At 28.4% G+C, this 17,530-nt stretch overlaps 1 protein-coding gene and 1 long non-coding RNA gene across 15 annotated transcripts in view; one reads left to right on the top strand and one right to left on the bottom strand.

The window, feature by feature from the left end:
* dsx (transcription factor doublesex) overlaps positions 1–13,934 on the bottom strand; it is a 64,183-nt gene extending 50,249 nt beyond the window's left edge. For 5 of the 12 annotated variants that reach the window (XR_014982621.1, XR_014982622.1, XM_085659467.1 and 2 more), the window contains exons 1-4: positions 13,849–13,889; positions 13,050–13,122; positions 3,658–4,190; positions 3,117–3,345 (exon numbers count right to left, since the gene is read on the bottom strand). Coding sequence is in view for 10 of the 12 variants with exons in the window: in XM_085659467.1 (XP_085515593.1) it covers positions 3,117–3,345; positions 3,658–3,903 (475 nt within the window). In the remaining 2 variants the exon portion in view is untranslated. The other 7 variants (XM_085659473.1, XM_085659471.1, XM_085659470.1 and 4 more) reach the window with 7 other exon arrangements.
* A 59-nt stretch (positions 13,935–13,993) lies between these two features.
* LOC118443351 (uncharacterized) lies at positions 13,994–16,901 on the top strand. 3 transcript variants are annotated; one of them, XR_014982527.1, is made up of 4 exons: positions 13,994–14,088; positions 14,215–15,713; positions 16,352–16,519; positions 16,666–16,901. It is a non-coding gene; the product is annotated as an uncharacterized LOC118443351 (long non-coding RNA). The 3 variants fall into 3 exon arrangements; XR_014982526.1 differs by lacking the exons at positions 16,352–16,519; positions 16,666–16,901 and having other exon boundaries at positions 14,215–14,805; positions 14,961–16,329; XR_014982525.1 differs by lacking the exons at positions 16,352–16,519; positions 16,666–16,901 and having other exon boundaries at positions 14,215–15,156; positions 15,293–16,328.
* The last annotated feature ends 629 nt before the right edge of the window (positions 16,902–17,530 follow it).

The raw sequence follows: 17,530 nt of genomic DNA, 5'->3' as shown, positions 1-17,530 counted from the left end.
ATCGATAGAATTATTTTCGTTGTTATATTTACAAAAAGACAAATAATAATTATCGATAAGATAATATTGTAATTAATCAAAAATGTTTCCGGCTATGTGTCCATTTACCGAGCATATTAAAACGTGAAGAATCTTACGAGGAACAATTATTTTCCTAAGGCGGTAAGAAACTTGATAATAATCGTAAGAGTATGGTATCTCACTTAAAAGAAATTGTACCTCTTAAATGGCCGGTTAGTATCTACACTGTAACATTCTTCCAGGAATGAAGGACGAAACGCAAAAAAAAAAAAACAAAATAAACGAGAAAGAAAAAGAACGAAATAGCAGTCCGAGAAACAAAGATGGATGGTCTTTATAAGTCTAACAGCATTCTACTACTATTTTTATAAATCGTAACGCCGACGAAACAAGAAGTATAAAAGAAAGAAAATGAAAGAGATAAGAAGGAAAATAAGGACAGAAGATATTAATCGAAACGAGAAGTCGTCTCTGTCATTATTTATCATTCATATCCGCGAACGGAAACGAGAAAAGAAAAATGTTGCATGAAAAATATGAGGAAAATGAAGAGAAATGAAAAAGATTGGTTGAGAAAGAGAGATAGGTTGTCGATATAAAAATGTTCCCTTAATTCTATTTTTCAATTTCTTTTTCTTCAACTTTTTGATTTATTTATTTTTTTTTTCGAATTACTTTCTCTATATCATATACTAAATATATTCCTAAGTTTTTAATCAAATAATCAAATGTTTAATGCCAAAGAAAGAATTGATTTAACTTAATTGAAAGTTTCTTTAATTTGGAACACGTGAAACATTTTCGTGAACTGACGCATCTATGTGTTCATAACTTGTTTCGACCTTTCTATCATTAAAAGTTTGCTAATAATTTTTCCTAATAGAGCCTAATTGACGGTACGAGGGTGTATTTGACAGAAAAAAAAAGAAATGTAAAAATATAATATAATTAAAAATTTATATGTAATTACATATGCATGAACGAATAGACTCTTCTGAAAAGTTGTAATTCTCCTATTGCCCTGACATATACTTATTTAATTACATATTAACACATATCGACCTGTGGTTAAATTTATGTTCAACAAACCGTACGCGTCGCTAGCAATTTTACTACGATAGAAAATAGTTATAGGGAATGTACATAAAATCAATGTATAAAAATGATTTCCTTGGAAAATGCTTAGATCGCTATAATGATCAGTTCTTATCTGAGAATAATCATTAATAATTTGTAAAATAATCATTAATATAATCGTTTGACTTTAATCATCGGTATAATTGTATCCAAAGACCATTAAATTTTTATCTCGTTAATCATCGATCGATCATATAAAAACAACTGTAAGCTATTTATAACATATTTACGCGAATAGAATATCATGGGTTTAAAATATTTGATTTTTTTCTTCTTTCTTTATTTTTAGCGATAATATTGTTTACGTTGGTTAATAAAGAGAAAAAAAAAAAAAAAAAAAAAAGAAAGAAAGAAAGAAAAAAAAATAAATAAAAAAGAAAAGAAGAATGCTAAAGGAAAAAAATCTTCATTCATGATAAGTTTTAAAATGGAGTAAGGAGAAATGCGAGAGGAGACAAGCTAAGCGAGGAAAAAAAAGCAAATAAATGAATCAGAGCGTGCAACAGGTAGGTAATCTCTTGCTTTGCAACCTATATGTGTATATTCATCAATAAGCAGGTGCACGATAATAATAAATGGATGAGAAGGTAAATTAAACAGCTCTGCCATGTTATGGCGGACATATGAATTTGAGAAGAGAAGTTAATTAAGGAAGTAACGCGCCAAAAGTTCTGGCATTTCGATGCGAGTCTTCAAGTCATTACATATACTTCGCTATGTTATTTCCGAATACGAGATAGTTTTCCTTTTTTTTTTTTCTTTTTTGTCTCTCGTCGAATACAAAGAGAGAAGAAAAATTTCTATTCATCTTTTGTCTATCTTCCTAAACGATCTTACGATTTTTCCAAGAGGAAAAAGAAGAAAAATTAGAAGAAAACATTTCGTTATCATTGAAAAAGTTCTAAATCAATATAAGAGGGAGAGGGAGATAGATAAATAGAGAGAGAGAGAGAGAGAGAGAGAGAATGAGAGTAGGTTTAAATTAATATAATTTAACAGATTAAATGGATTTAATATGGTAAAAATACCAAACATATAAGCAAAAGTAAAAGAAACAAAGAATATTACATGATGATTTATCGCGCGTAAACGAATAAACGAGCATAGAAAAATGAAAAGCACCATAGAAAGATAATAAAGAGGGTGTACAATTAAGTGCTAATCGTTCATGCGTTTCTGGAGAGGAGCCAATTGTTCACATTGAAACAATCGAGAACCGACACTTCAAATTCGTCATGCCAAAAACCTTCTGTCTGTTGTCGCTAAATGTTATTTTTTTGCAATCACAATGGCATCGTACATAAAAACAAATCAAAGAGATTAAGTGAAAACAAAGTTATAATCATTTGAAAAAAGATATAGGAAAAATATTAAAAATGAATAGCATGATGATATTTTGTTAATAATCATGGTCGCATAGTTTATCGTAATTAGTTCACACAATAGAACGAAATTTTGGCCTTGAGCAAGAATGTCCAAGTTTTCGTTCAATGGATGCTTTCTTCTGTAAAACCACGATCAAATTCCGGGAAACGGCATTCAAAAAGAGATCTTTTGAAGGACGACCGGTTGAATGTACAGGGTGTCTGCAATGAAACACTTTAAATTTTGTTATGAAATAAATAAGTAAATCAAGGCGTTTTATTGTAAACACCATGTACTCATTGTTTAATTTTTAGCGTAATATAATGATTAAATAATATCCAAATAATAACGCTATGTTTAAAATCGTTATCGCTTTCTTCACATCGTATCGATTTTTATTAGCATTTCCCTATCGTTCCTCATTTATATTTCGAACGTTAATTATAATCGATTAATGAAAAATATGATAGTTGAGATAACTTATTGATGAACTTATTGAAGATACCTGTTTCTTCATTGCTCGGATATATTTCATTGTTGAATCTTTTTGATGAATAAAAAAAATTAAATAAGTAAATTTCATTTGAACTCACCGGCCTGCCATTGTGGCCAGGACGTTGTGGCTGGCGAACGATTTGAAGACGGTGCCTTTTTTGAGGAAGCAATTCCGGCAACGTCGCTGTTCCCGTCCTGAGTTTCGTTGCTTCCGTGATTGCTGATTGGTGAGTCGCCACTGCTGCTGTCGTAACTTCCCTCGAGATTCTTCACCGATTGCGGACCTGAACCGAGCGAGGATCCATCTATGGAGAGTGATGTTGAATCCTGTCAGTGGAAAAAATCGATCGCTGAGAGAGACGAACAAATGAGTTCGGGTTAATTAGTTTCAACTCGTAAAAAAAAAAAGAAATACTTTTTAAAATTTTATTTAGGAATGATTCTATTATATCTTCGAATATTACTTTGCTAAGAAAACATCTAAATATAATACGTAAACTTAATCGATCTCATATCTCTGACGATTGAGAAACGATTAGAAGATACTCGTTGAATAACAATAAGTTATTATAAGTATTAGAAGAAAAAAAAAAACGAAGAAAGAAAATAGAAAACATTTGATAAAAGATATTCTCTAACCTCGTCTTGAGCCATAGTTCTTCTCATTTCATTATGCCGGGCCATCATGCTTCGTCGATCGGAAAAAAGTTTACAACGTTCACAGACGCAATCGCGGTACTTACAATCTTTTCCATGGCCCTTCTGGGCAATTTTTTGTCCATGATTTCGACATCGCGAACAATTCCTCGTTATTCGCGAACCTACAGACATGTTCGAGGACGCGTTATTCTCCGTACGTGCACTTGATTGATCCACGTGATCCATTCTAAACTGACAGTGAATCACAGGACAACACCTGGACTCATCGACCCAACTTGCCTGTCACATTATTTTCTCGATATTTGTTTTTCTTTCTCTCGATGCACTTCTCTTTCTTCTCCTCTGCCACTTTCTTTTTTCTAACTCTTCTGCTTCATTATCTTCACCGATTCGTTCGAATTTAAAATAATTCCGAACTTTCAAGCGAATTCGTCGTCGTTTATAAGCACTAAATGATTAATATTTCAGAATGTCCACGGGACACCATCGATTCTTGCTGTCTTCTCTTCGATCTGAAACAAATTCGAGAGAATTTTCATATAATTCGTTATCGGCGATATCTTCCAACTAATTATCGATTTTTATACAATTCTTTTCAATGAATAAATTATAATAAAAATAATAATAAATTATAATAAAATTTAAAAAATTATGAAAAAGTAAAATTTTCAACTATCATCTATTTCGATTACGATTCCTTCTTTTCGGTTCCCATATTGATTTTATAATTGTAATCTTTTCAATTATATTTAATATATTGGTTTCGAAACGATTCCAAAATCCATTCTTGTTTCAATTTTTCGAAATATTAACCTACATATTTTTAATCAAATCATTATAGAAAAATGAGAAACATTCATACATATCATTGTTTCTATAATTCATTTTATTATATTTTTTTATATTAAATATGATATAAAATGAAATAAATGTTTAAAATAAAAAATCGAAATTTCATTTTATTAACTTCCTATTCTGTATAATATAGCATTTGTGAGAGTGTAAAAAAATATGTAGCTCCTTTATTTATTTCTAATGCTTTGTTAGAAATCAATGATATGTACAATTATTTTTCCTTTTTCTATAATAATTTTGTAAAAAAAAATATTGATATATACAATAATCTGCAATTGGAATGATATCAATAACGGAAAAATCGAAATAAGAATCGATTCTAGAATCGTTTCAAAAGCAATATATAGAATCGAAAAAGTAACGATTATGGAACATATATGAGAACAGAAATACGAATCGTAATCAAAACATATAATAATAAGAAATTTTATAATGGAATCTTCATAATGGTTATTAAAAATAAAAATTCTTCATAATTGTTTTACTCAAAATCTTTATATAACAAACAATTATTTTCTATACCGTTTGAATAACTCAGCTGACAGTCTAATTTTATTTGAAAGCTCAATCGAATAATTGAATTTGACGGGAAAAAATTCAAAATATATAAACATAATTACTTGTATCTCGATATTATTATTACTGATTATAGAACATTCGTAACGTTAGGCACTATTAAAACGTATCGAAGAAATAACAAATCGTTATCGTCGTTCAACAAGAAAAATTTTTGATAAATTATAAATATATCGAATATCAGTATTTAATGTACTTTTGACTTTATGTTCGTTTAATCCATCTGTTTCATGAATGATGATCGTGCCAAAGACTTGCTAATACACCATATACTTATATTTTTTCAAATGGTAGAGTTCATCCCGAAAAGTACATTAAAAAAAAAAAAAAAAAAAAAAAGAAGAGTATTTAAACATTTGAGTAAAATGAGAAGTATAATTTATGAATGCTAAGTACATACGTTCATTTTTCATAACTTCAATTATGCATGACATGAATAGGCCAAAAGAAATTTGCAGCATTAAACAAAGTGTTCAAAGTTAAAGAGATATTAATAAAGTCATAGAAAACAATAGCCGTATTTTGAGGGGAAAGACTATTGTGAACATTTGAAAAAAATTTTTTTTCTTTTTGCATTTCTTAAAAGTATATATTATCAAAATTGTAAGTTAAAATTCTGAATTAGTGGAATTAATGAGTATTAAAGTTGGACCGATACTTCACTCGTACTGCGTTGAACGAGACATGAAGCAGATGAAAATTGCGAAGAATTGCATGAATAAGGTCCATAAAAAAATCAAAAAAGACAAGGAAACAATGAAGATATTGATGAAGAGCCATCATATGATTCGCGACTCAATAATTTAATGCAAATATCAATATTTTAGAAAATATATAACTTTATACCAAGAAAAACGTAACGAATACTTTCAATGCGTATTTCTTGACACGATTTTTTTCAAAACGAATATTCGAAAACTTAATCGAGTCGATTTTCAATTTTGTTTTTTTTATATTTGTAATTATAGTGGTTGTACGTAGCTGATTTCAAAAATTTTAATAATTACTATTTTCACAAATTGTTTGAATAAAAAAAAAGGAATTTAAAAATAAAAAAAAATTCAATCGCCTTTTTGTAAATAATCAAAAAAAAAACCGCTAAGCATAAGGATAGCTACTCGTATCGATATTGATAAAATTTTATTTTTTATTTTCAGATAACCCTTCAGCGAGATATCAATGCCATAATGGAGGGGAAATATTTTTTTAGTCATTAAATCAAGGCTCATATCTTTGTTAATTTTAAAACATTTTTAATAAAAATTTATATGAAATAAATTTAATATACATTTAATAAAATAACAACAATTAGATCTCTTTATTAATTAATTATTCCAGTGAAAAAAATTCTTAGAAATCGATTATTTTTTCGGCCTTGTCACAGTGGCCTTCCCCCTTAAGGATAATGTAATATAAATCATTAGCATATATAATGACGCTAACATTGAGAAGTTTTGATTTCTTTCGTCGGAAAATTTCAACTCATATATTATAGAACTTATGAACAATTTTCGATGGCATATAATTCTAATGTAAATTAATAAACTTATTAATCCTTATTTTTAACCCTTTTTTTTGCGATTTCGAGTAACATTCAATAACGATCACTCTTTCTTAATGATTGATATTTAATAAGAATAATTCGAAAAGACGCGGAAGAAAAAAGGAAATAAAAGTATTTCGATTTTGCTTTACGTCTAATAACTTAACGTATTTGATGATTAATCTTTTTTTTTTTTATATAAGAAAATAAGAAAGAATAAAAAAGAAAAAGAAAAATAAAGAAATAAATATTATTTGAATAAAAACATTGCGTTTTATCGTTTGTTCCAAGGAAATATATTACTTGTATGATTTAAGTTTATAAATAGAGACAAAGAGAGAGAAAGAGAAAGAGAAAGAGAAAGAGAAAGAGAAAGAGAAAGAGAAAGAGAGAGAGGGAGAGGGAGAGAGAAAAAAACTAAGGCGGGATGAATTATTTGGTCGAAGAAACCGACATCAATGAAGTCGTGGTGGTATAAACGCTTTTTCCGACACAAAGGCTATATTAATTTCACTTATGATGCAAGAACAGGAAAACGGCGGCGCCAAGCATCGTGTGAAACTTTATCGACTGATCGATCCGTAATTCATCTTCAAATAGCATTTCCAAGCTAGTAAGTTATTCACGAATAATCGATACAAGCAAACGGCAATGCATTTCTTGCTACTAAATATCACATAATCAATCCAGAAATATTAAGTCATAAAGTATTGGCAATCGTATGATTGCTAGTCTATAAAAATGAAAATATAAAAGAATCTGCATATTTATAAGACAATATAACAATCAAATTGTTTTACTTTGAATGGACAATTATGCGATTACAATAATTTTCAATATAAAATTCTATATATTTTCCTTTATTTATTTTTTTTTTTCTTTTTATTTATTTTTTTTTCAACTTCCATGAAGACAAATATATAAAACTTTTTTTAACGTTAAGAATATAGAATTTTCTTGTCGATGCAGTAATGGAAAATAACTAAGAAAAAGAACTGATATAGAATAGTTTATATATAGATCAACTGATTTTTCTTGCATAGCTTATCTCACTATTCTCGTAAAAAAAATGTTTTCACTTCACCCGTCGAGACTACGATGAAAAGATAAGAGATCAAGACTGACCAAAACAAATCGGCAAACCAAATGTATAATATATGATCCTCGAAGAATATCTAATAAATGTAAATTATATGTATATATATTTTAATATTGTAGCTACTTGGTCGATCCATATGGAAATATGTGAATATCATTAGGTTTCATACTAAAACTTGCTATCGTATATTATATAAAAAAAAAAAAAAATACGCGAGCACGTAAATGAGTGATTTTGGGAATTAAGAGTAAGTAAATTAACCAGCTTATCCAAGTTAATTATATAAATTTAAATATGATTTGTTTGGAGATATTAAACAGCTTTAATTTTACATTTATTTATCATTTCCAACATTAAAAATAGAAACGCAAACGTTATAATGTTGTTGTGCTCGTCGTTTATATGAATGCAACATTAATGATTGCTAATTTTCGAACTTTGTATCCTCGGTTATCGTCAATTGATTTGAAAAAAAGATTTCTGTTTTCACATACTAGCTCGCTTTTACAATGTCATATTTCCTTGGCCTTTAGACCTAGACGGCTGTGTTATCTGTTTTCGCATCTAACGCATGACAACATTTTAACACGTTCGATGCTACACCAACCGTGACACGTAATCATGGTTATAAAATTTACTAAATTAATTACTATAAGTCAAATGATATCAAACAAAAAAATTTTAAATAATCCAAATAACTCTAAATAATAAATAACAATAAAATAAATAGTACGCTGCTCAATAATTAATAATTGTTATTAACAATTTTAATTTCTGCTATAGAATAAATAATAAAACTATGAAAATAAAGAGAACTTAAATTTATATATTTTTTAATATATAATTATAAAATATTATTTTGAATATTATTGATCAATTCTCATTTTTTTTTTTTTTTTTTTTTTTTTGTTAAAAACAGAATATGTTCGACAAAATTCAAAATCATTACAATTTTTACAATATGTTGTTACTTTCTTTATACAATTTTTTGCTACTTTTCTATCGATAATTTAGCATTTTTCATTGCTTAATTTCAAATTGTTAAAAGGAAACAAATACTGAAACTGTCTAAAATATTTAGAGTCGTAAAAGAAAAAAAGGACTACGATATCTATGAGTGCTTTTTTTTCTTAAAATAATATGGAAAATAAAATAATATAGAAAAAGTACGAAGATATAAAAATAATATCATTGATATTTTAAATGTCACCTGCACTGGCAATCATTATTGTCAATTATTATAATCTCATTGAGAAGCATACTATAAAAGAATACCACATTTAATTAATTCAGATCTTATTACTTCTGTGAATTTATTATATACAAAATATGTTATAATTAATGGACGATAGAAATAAAACTAATTTACACTGATTACCAATTATGTATCAAAAAATAATTGTTCACATTTTTTAATGATTAAGAATAAAATTAATTAACAAATTTTTACAATATATGTTTATATTATCAATAATATAAAAGCCATATATTATTTATTTCTAATATCTCAATAAACTTCTACTATTTTTGTTCAATCATAAAGAAATTTGGTGTAATGTTCTTTTTGATCCGACGTAAAGTTTAGATTACTTAACTTGCGAAGATTAAAAGCAGTTTACAAGACTTTTGAGAGAGATAGAGAGAAAGAAAAAGAGAGAGAAGGAAATTATAAAATTGATCACAGACGGATGACGCGATGGTAGTTCTACGGATCTTGGCGTATAGAAGTTGAAAAATTTTATATTGCAAATTCGATTCGTGATTTTTAGAAAAAAGATTTGTCAAATGTGTTAAATATATTTTTTGTACTTTTCCAAACAATTAATGACAATAATGCAAATATTTGTCATATTACTTCGAGAAAAAGAAATACAACAACATATTTTCTTTAAACCATAATTATATGTCATGCTTTGCGGGAGAAAGAAATATACTAGTTTCTAACAGAATGAAAATGGAATAAATATTCCGTTCATTTCACGTCGATAAAGCTAATGTAAACGAATTGTAGAAAGAAAAGTAAAGGTGCTGTTGATTGTCTTTCGATCGATATTTTACCAAGACGGTGAAGTTTCAATAAAAAAAAAAAAAAAAAAAAAAAAAAAAAAAAAAAAAAAAAAAATTTACTTTCAAAATTCACAGTGCGTTTTACATTATAACTTTTCTTTTTCAAGTGAACAAAAAAAAGGAAAAGAAAGAAAAACGATCATTTAAATTCACATTTTTTGTGACCGTATCGATAATTGTCTGTTTTCATAGCACGATAGGTTTCGTTTTAAAATCAAAAGGGATAACTTCATCATAGCTGACATAGAACACGTCATTTCATTTCAAGAATCAAGAAGGCGATTCATGTAATTACAAGTGAACTATCTATAAAATGAAGAACTGTCTCTCTCTCTTTCTCTTTCTCTTTCTTATTTTTACACAGCTACGTACGTAGCTATAACTGTCCTCTTATCGATTGCCTTTAATACACCTATTTCCTAACCCCTATTGAATTGAAGAATCCTTCCCCCTTCCCCCACATTTGATCGGTCCCCAATGATATTCTTTCCTCTTTTTCTTTTTTGTAGTGCCTCGGTCTGCCATTTCGAGGGAAACGTAAGGCGATACCTTTTTCTTCAATGATCTTCCTCTTCGATTATTTAATAGCACTCGAAATTTCTTAAACCTTAGAAATAATCAAGTTGTTGTTCTTTTAAAAATTAAAAACGAAAAATTTTATTTCCTTGATACAGTGAAACGTTAAACTATGAGTTAGATCATTAATTATAATAAAGATAATATATAATCAAGCTAATATCTTTAGACATATATATATATATATATATATATTTCGCATACTTAATTATTATTATATTATACATTATTTTCAAGGAGAAAGTCTAAGTTCGAAGTGCATATCATCTGTGTACGTAATGTTACATTTAATAGCATAGAATTCATGCAAAAGTTACATCATTATATAATTATCAATAAGACTTAGATATAACATATGTATTAATAATTTACTGCTTTTTGACGATGAAAATAAAACTCGATCGTTTAATTGGTGATCATTAAGTTTTGAATTAGCTTGAGATTTTGTGATTTTTTACTTGTGAATTTGAGAACTTCTTTATCTGCCGCTTTATTGGTAAACTTTGTTTTAAAAAACTTCAAGATATTTAAATCATCGAATTTGACAATTTAAAGGAAATAGAGAATTTTTTTATTGCTCTTGAAAATGAACATCGTGGCTAGCTTTAAAATGTTATGTTTTGACAATAATCGATCTATCGAGCGTGCATTAAAAATTTTTCAACATTTCTGTTGATTTTGTAAAATAAAGATCGACCACTGTATATATATATATATATAATACTTTGATGATAACATTTTTAAAACAACGACTTTTCTCAATCGCGAATACGGTCGAACATTGCAATTGTAAAATAACATTGATGATGAAGCAAAACCGAGGGTTATGTAAACCAGTGTCATAAAATTTCGATCTAATCGTAGGTAGTTGGGAACGAAAGAGGAAGAGAAAAAAATAAACGAAGAAAGAAACGCATATATGTGTACATGCACGCAAAGGAAAATAGATAAAAAGATAAAAAAAAAAAAAAAAAAAAAAAAGAAACAAAGAAACCAAAAATAACAAAATGATAAATTCGTCAAGAAATTTCTATGGAATGGAGAAAAAGTGGAATGATTATTTGAGATATTCTAATTTTGAAGCTATTTCGAACGAAGAATTGAAGCCGTAAAAGAACTTAAAGTTAATGCGAAGACCTTTCTTTTTCGAAGAAAGAGAAAGAGAACGAGAGCGAGAGAGAGAGAGAGAGAGAGAGAGAATCGAGATCAAAAACAAGTTCAAGAGCATGTCATCGTCCTCGAGACCGTGACACGAACGAATCGATTTAGGAGCCCGAACTTTAAACCCGTACGATTGGATCGATCAGAAGTGTTTCGATAAAAAGTTTGTTAATAAGAAAGAAAAAAGAAAGAAAAAAGAAAAAAAAAGAGACAAAGGTAGAATTTTATGTTCTTTGATCATATTTTTATCAGATTGTATTCTCCAACTAGTACCTATCTTTAACTATGGAATAGCGTATTAACAAGTATTTTTCCTTTCGAAAAAACATTAGAGTCGCGAGAGTATCTTTCTACTACGTATCATCGTTCGATATTTCTTATCGCAAACAGACGATAGATCTTTATAAAAAAGTATCTTTTTCTTTTTTCTAACTCATTGCTAATCTTCAAAGATATCATAACATTGCTTTAAATATAATTTAGTAATGGCTATTACGATTTTGTGCAATACGATGATAAAAGGATAAATAAAGAAAATAAAAATGATAAAAGGATAAAAAAAGAAAAAATATATGAATAAAAATATTAGGATTAATAGCAGCAATTAATTGTAACGATAATGATAGATAATATATATATATATATATATATATATATATATATATATATATTAATATATATATATTAATGAATGAACGATAGTTAAGATATTAATATAAATTGACATTACCAATGTCATTTAATTATAACGATGATCATTATGGTAATGAATATGATGATTATGATAACGATTTCGATGATTATCATAACGAAATTCTAGAAGTTCTTTAGTAAAGTAGAAACGTACGGGAATGGATATAATTAAAAAAAAAAAATAAATAAATAAATAAATAAATCAATCAATCAATCAATCAATCAATCAATCAATCAATCAATAAATAAATAAATAAAAGGAACAAAAGAAAATGAATGATACTTTAGCTCTTGCAAAATTCAACCTTCAACAATAATCGAATATTCTTACTGAAGACGTATTTACGATTTATGTGGCACGCGCACTCCATTTTAGTGGTTATCACGCGCGCGCATCCGACGGTAGGCGCACACTGAAACCAAATATGTATACCAGAAAAAAGTCTTTGAAAAAGATTGACTTTACAAAATAATTTACGTATCGTATTTAAACATTATCTTATCTATTATTACTTTTAATATTTATAGTGACTCGTTTTCTTGGCACGATTAATCGATATTCTAAACGAAACGTTTTACTTCCGCACAATTCATAAATCCACTTCTTCTTATTACTAGTTATTTCTTTAAAAACAAAACAAAACAAAAAAATATAATACGACTCGATAATGAATCGCGTAGAATTTAATGATATAATTAAACGTAATATCCATTACGTAAATTTTATTAATATTGCGCGATATATAAAGAAAATAAATTTATAATTGGATTATCTAACTGTAAAATGAAAATGGCACTTACCGTATTTTTGCATAGCGCATTTCACAGCGTGGGCAGAAATGTCTGATATGACTGAAATATCCTATAACTACTTCTGTAAGTCGAAAAAAAGAAGAAGGATAAAAAAGGGATATAATATATACATAAATGAGAGAGAGATAAAGAGAAAGAGAAAGAGAAAGAAAGAGAGAGAGAGAGAGAGAGAGAGAGAGAGAGATATCAACTACTCCGCCACGCGCACTCGACACCTTTCGTTCTTTCACTATCGAGATAGAAACAGAGATGAATGATGCTCGTCTTATCTCTTCCTCACTTTCAATCTTTTCCCTCGTCACAATTCAGTTTTTCTCTGATCTCTTTTACAAAAACACCGTGTCATTCTTATTTCTGACGCACTCAGTTCTTTAAAATTAAATAAAAGAAATCACGAAATCTGATTTCCAACCTTGTATTAGAAAGAAACACGATACGCAAAAGCACGGTTCACATAGAACACTCCATAATAGAAAATGGATGAAACACAGATAAAGAACGAGAAAAAGAGAGAAAAAGAGAAAGAAAAGGAGACAGAGAGAGAAAGAGAGAGAGAAAGAAAGAGAGAGAGAGAGAAAGGGGAATGAGCAAAAAAATGTGATCGACGAAATTTCACGCGCGAGATAGATCGTAAGTTTACGATGAAGTAGTGTGCGAACGTGGAAAAATGGAAAAATAGAATAGGAAAAAAGAATATATTAAGGCAAGGACAGAATATTTATGAGTTAAGTAAGCGTGAGAGAGAAAGGAAATAGGAACGGATAAACAGCAGCAAAGTGATACGCGCCTTAGTGCGGTCCGTAACTTACTGGTAAGAATCACTGGTAGCGGCGGCACGTCGACGAAATGCATGACGAGCGAGCGAGGATCGAGTAATGGTAGTGGGGGAACTTGCTACGAGTGGTGGGGATTCAGAAAGACAATGGAGAGGGGGAATATAGTGTATCGTGCGTGTCAGAGACGCTGCCAGTGCGGGGTGCCACCGCCGAAGATGTTCGCCAAAGGTGGTCTGTCTTATTAAAGCCGCGTAAGGTTTTTTCTTTTCTTTTCTTTTTTCTTCTCTTTTCTTTTCTTTTCTTTTCTTTTCTTTTCTTTTCTTTTATTTTTTTTCTTTTTTTTTTCTTTTTTTCTATTCTTTTTTTTTTTTTTTTAGAACACACAATTGGATAAATATTTATTCCCAAGAATAAGATAATTATGTGTGATAATAATACGTTGTTAAATTATTTATAAATGAAAAGTGATATATAATTTGTATTTATATTTAATGTAATTTGTATTTGTATTTATATTTCCATTTGTATATCATAGTTTTATATGTATATATTGAAAAATCAATTGTGCGTTTGAAGTAATCGATTTTGAAGATATCACGTGAGATCTTTCCATTCGTTAGTAATTAATATGTTTTAATGGACGATATGTTATTTAATGGGACAATGACAATTTTTGTACTTTTTTTCATTTCTCTAATTTTAAGTTATAAAAATAACTTTCGAGGTAATGTAAATCCAAAGAAAACATCAGTTATGTAGACATTAATTATCAGGACAATTTGTGGCAGAGATCTATTAAGGACAATGTCTGTGAGTCAGTGCCCGCCTTAACGTCTTCAGTCACCTAAACAGAGTTGAAAAAGACACCAGTCGTTATCACATCTTTGAATATATTTATAGGGTCAGAAACCTACGGACAAAAGTATTCACTCCTCTGCGAAATCAATAGACAAGATTTACGTTCTCAGGTGTAGATATATATTTTTATTTGTTAAAAATAATACATAGGTTATATATGACTTATGAAACAAAGATTTTGTTTCATATGAAACAAATGTCATATAAAACAAATGTCGAATTTTATCTTGTCTTAATATACTTTTGTTAAATAAATTTTCTTAAGTACTTTCATGAGAAGAGATCCTTCCAACTGGAATAGAAATAACTTGATATTCGAAGTGAAAGAACCCTATCGTGATTTGTAAATCAATCCTCGAACATGAAGATTCCGTATCAACCTACGGGGTGAAACATTCTTTTAAATGCTTCTACGTTGCTTTCAAAGTAAATCATAAGATTTACGCTGAAACCAATATCGTGTAAGTAACAATATTATATCTTTTGTTTCTAAAAGACAGAAACCTAAATAGGCAATTAAAAATATTTATATATAAATACAAACTCACGTTAAATTACAAATCGTCGATTGATAAGAATCTATTAATTATTTTTTAGGAATCTATTTCAAATATACGCAAAAGTAATACAATGTACATAATTAAATGACGTAACAAATTGTACAATAGTTAAAACGAAGTATAACCAAAATATTTATATTAACTAAATCGATATAAACAAGTTCAATACAAAATATTAAACTCATTTATAATATGTTAAATGTATTTATATACGTGTCATTTGTAGGTCACTTGATATTATTGTGATCTTAGGAATCGATTTCTTTGTTATATTTGAGGATAAACATTAACTGAAATATTTTTAACTGTTTTTACATCAACGGTCAAACGTCTTCCAAGAACTTTTGAATAATGTACCAAGTTGTCTTGTGTGTCGCGACAAATGTCTCTACGTTACGCATTTGTCGCGACATGTCGTTTTATTATCGTACGTGTGAACGTGAACGAAAGTACGATTGGTAAGTTTAAGTTAGCTTTAACGTTTTAAAGATACGCGAGAAACGTAGAATGGGATAGAGATAAAGAAAATAAGGACTCTATTGTGAATACGTGCGTGCTTTCGTGTGCGAAAACTACCTGAGGAGGACTCGTAAAATGCGATCCATCTACTTTAACGTATTTCGTTGCTCCGAATAAAATCCGTCAATATCGTCTAATGATAATTTCTAATCAAACTACATATACTCTCTATTATCTAAAGATATACAAAAAAATCCTTATACTCAAAATTATAATAAGATAAAAATTAATAAATATGATTATATTATAGATTCTTTCATTTAGTATTGTAAAGTGATTTTTCTTTAAAAAGTTTGATCCTTGAGAAAATTTTAGATCATTCATGAAATCCAATTATTTTCATAAATAATAATAAAATATTATTTGCCTAACTTCAATTTTTAATTTTATAAACGAACAGTAAAGTTTTACAAGGGTCTTTCGATAATTTTTAAGAATCTATATAAATCTTAAGAATCAAAAAAACATTGTATTAAATCATCAATAAATTGTACATCCGTTGCCTTGTATAATTAGAATTATATCATATGTTCACTTTGATAAATTGATTTTGAATGAATCTTTACTTGTTTATTAGATATCGACTACTTTTATAAATTCCTAAGCTTTCCTGACGCATCAAGAAAATAGCAGAGTTTCATGAGAGAGCGTCACAAAGTCGGGTTGGATCGGTTACGGAAAGAAGTAAAATCGTAAATGGTCGTAAAAGTGGATACGCGAGATAGCAGGCGCATACACAATACTGGTACTTCTTTTGAAAGTTGTTTCATTTGAGGATCGAATCAATGTGTCGATTAAAGCGGTTCTCACTTTCTTTTTATTTTTCTAATTCCTTCTTCGATTTTTTTCATCTATTAAATTTTGCAATTAAAAAGGATTTTATTACTTCAGGAGACACCGACGAAATAAATAAATATAAACAGTAAGTTATATATTAGATTGACCACTTGATATTATTTTGAGAGAAATTATAAATATCCGTGGTACGATATACTCTACGAAAAGATTAAACTCTTCTTTGGGCTATAATCATCAACGACGAGGAGATTACGACGGTGAAACGGAGAGGAAAGAGAAAGGGAGTTATTTCACTTGATTAAATGCCAATTTAAATCGAATAATTTGTCAACCACTTTACTCGAATGAAATTTTTTTTTAAATTTCCTAGAAAACTTTTAGTTTTAGCGATCTTCTGTTAGATCGATTTTTTTTTTTTTTTTTTTTTTTTTTTAAATTTCATAAAATTTGAACAGGAAACTTTCACGAAATATTATTCGTATAAAATCTAATATTAATGCATAAAGAATTATTATGAATGAAACTTTTACGTTAATTAGAAAGTATATGATAGATCATTTTTTTTATTATTTGTAATGATCTTAATTTATTATAAACCATTACTTCATTCAAAAACAACAGTTCCTTTGGAAAGAAATTAGAAAAATTCTAATTATAAATGATTTGATTACATTGGGTTTCACTTTCTCCTCTTTATTTTAATTATTTATAATACGAAGATTGTAAAATGTATGAAATGATCAATAGAGAAAAGATATAAGATTCGTGATTAATTGTATGTCACTTCGATAGGGAAAATTGTATTAAATGGCATGCATCGAAGTTCATTGCAACTCTGAGATACTCTGAGAGAAAAAAGAAATTCAACCGATCGTAAATTTAATACATCTGTTCCGCAACGTATAAAATATTTAGTGTCTACATCGAACACACTTTTTATTGATTCCTTGTACAATAA

Source organism: Vespa mandarinia, chromosome 9, assembly GCF_050613455.1.
Source record: "Vespa mandarinia isolate Hongniang chromosome 9, ASM5061345v1, whole genome shotgun sequence".
NCBI classification, from domain to species: Eukaryota; Metazoa; Arthropoda; class Insecta; order Hymenoptera; family Vespidae; genus Vespa; species Vespa mandarinia.
This window is presented reverse-complemented; position numbering and strand designations above follow the sequence as displayed.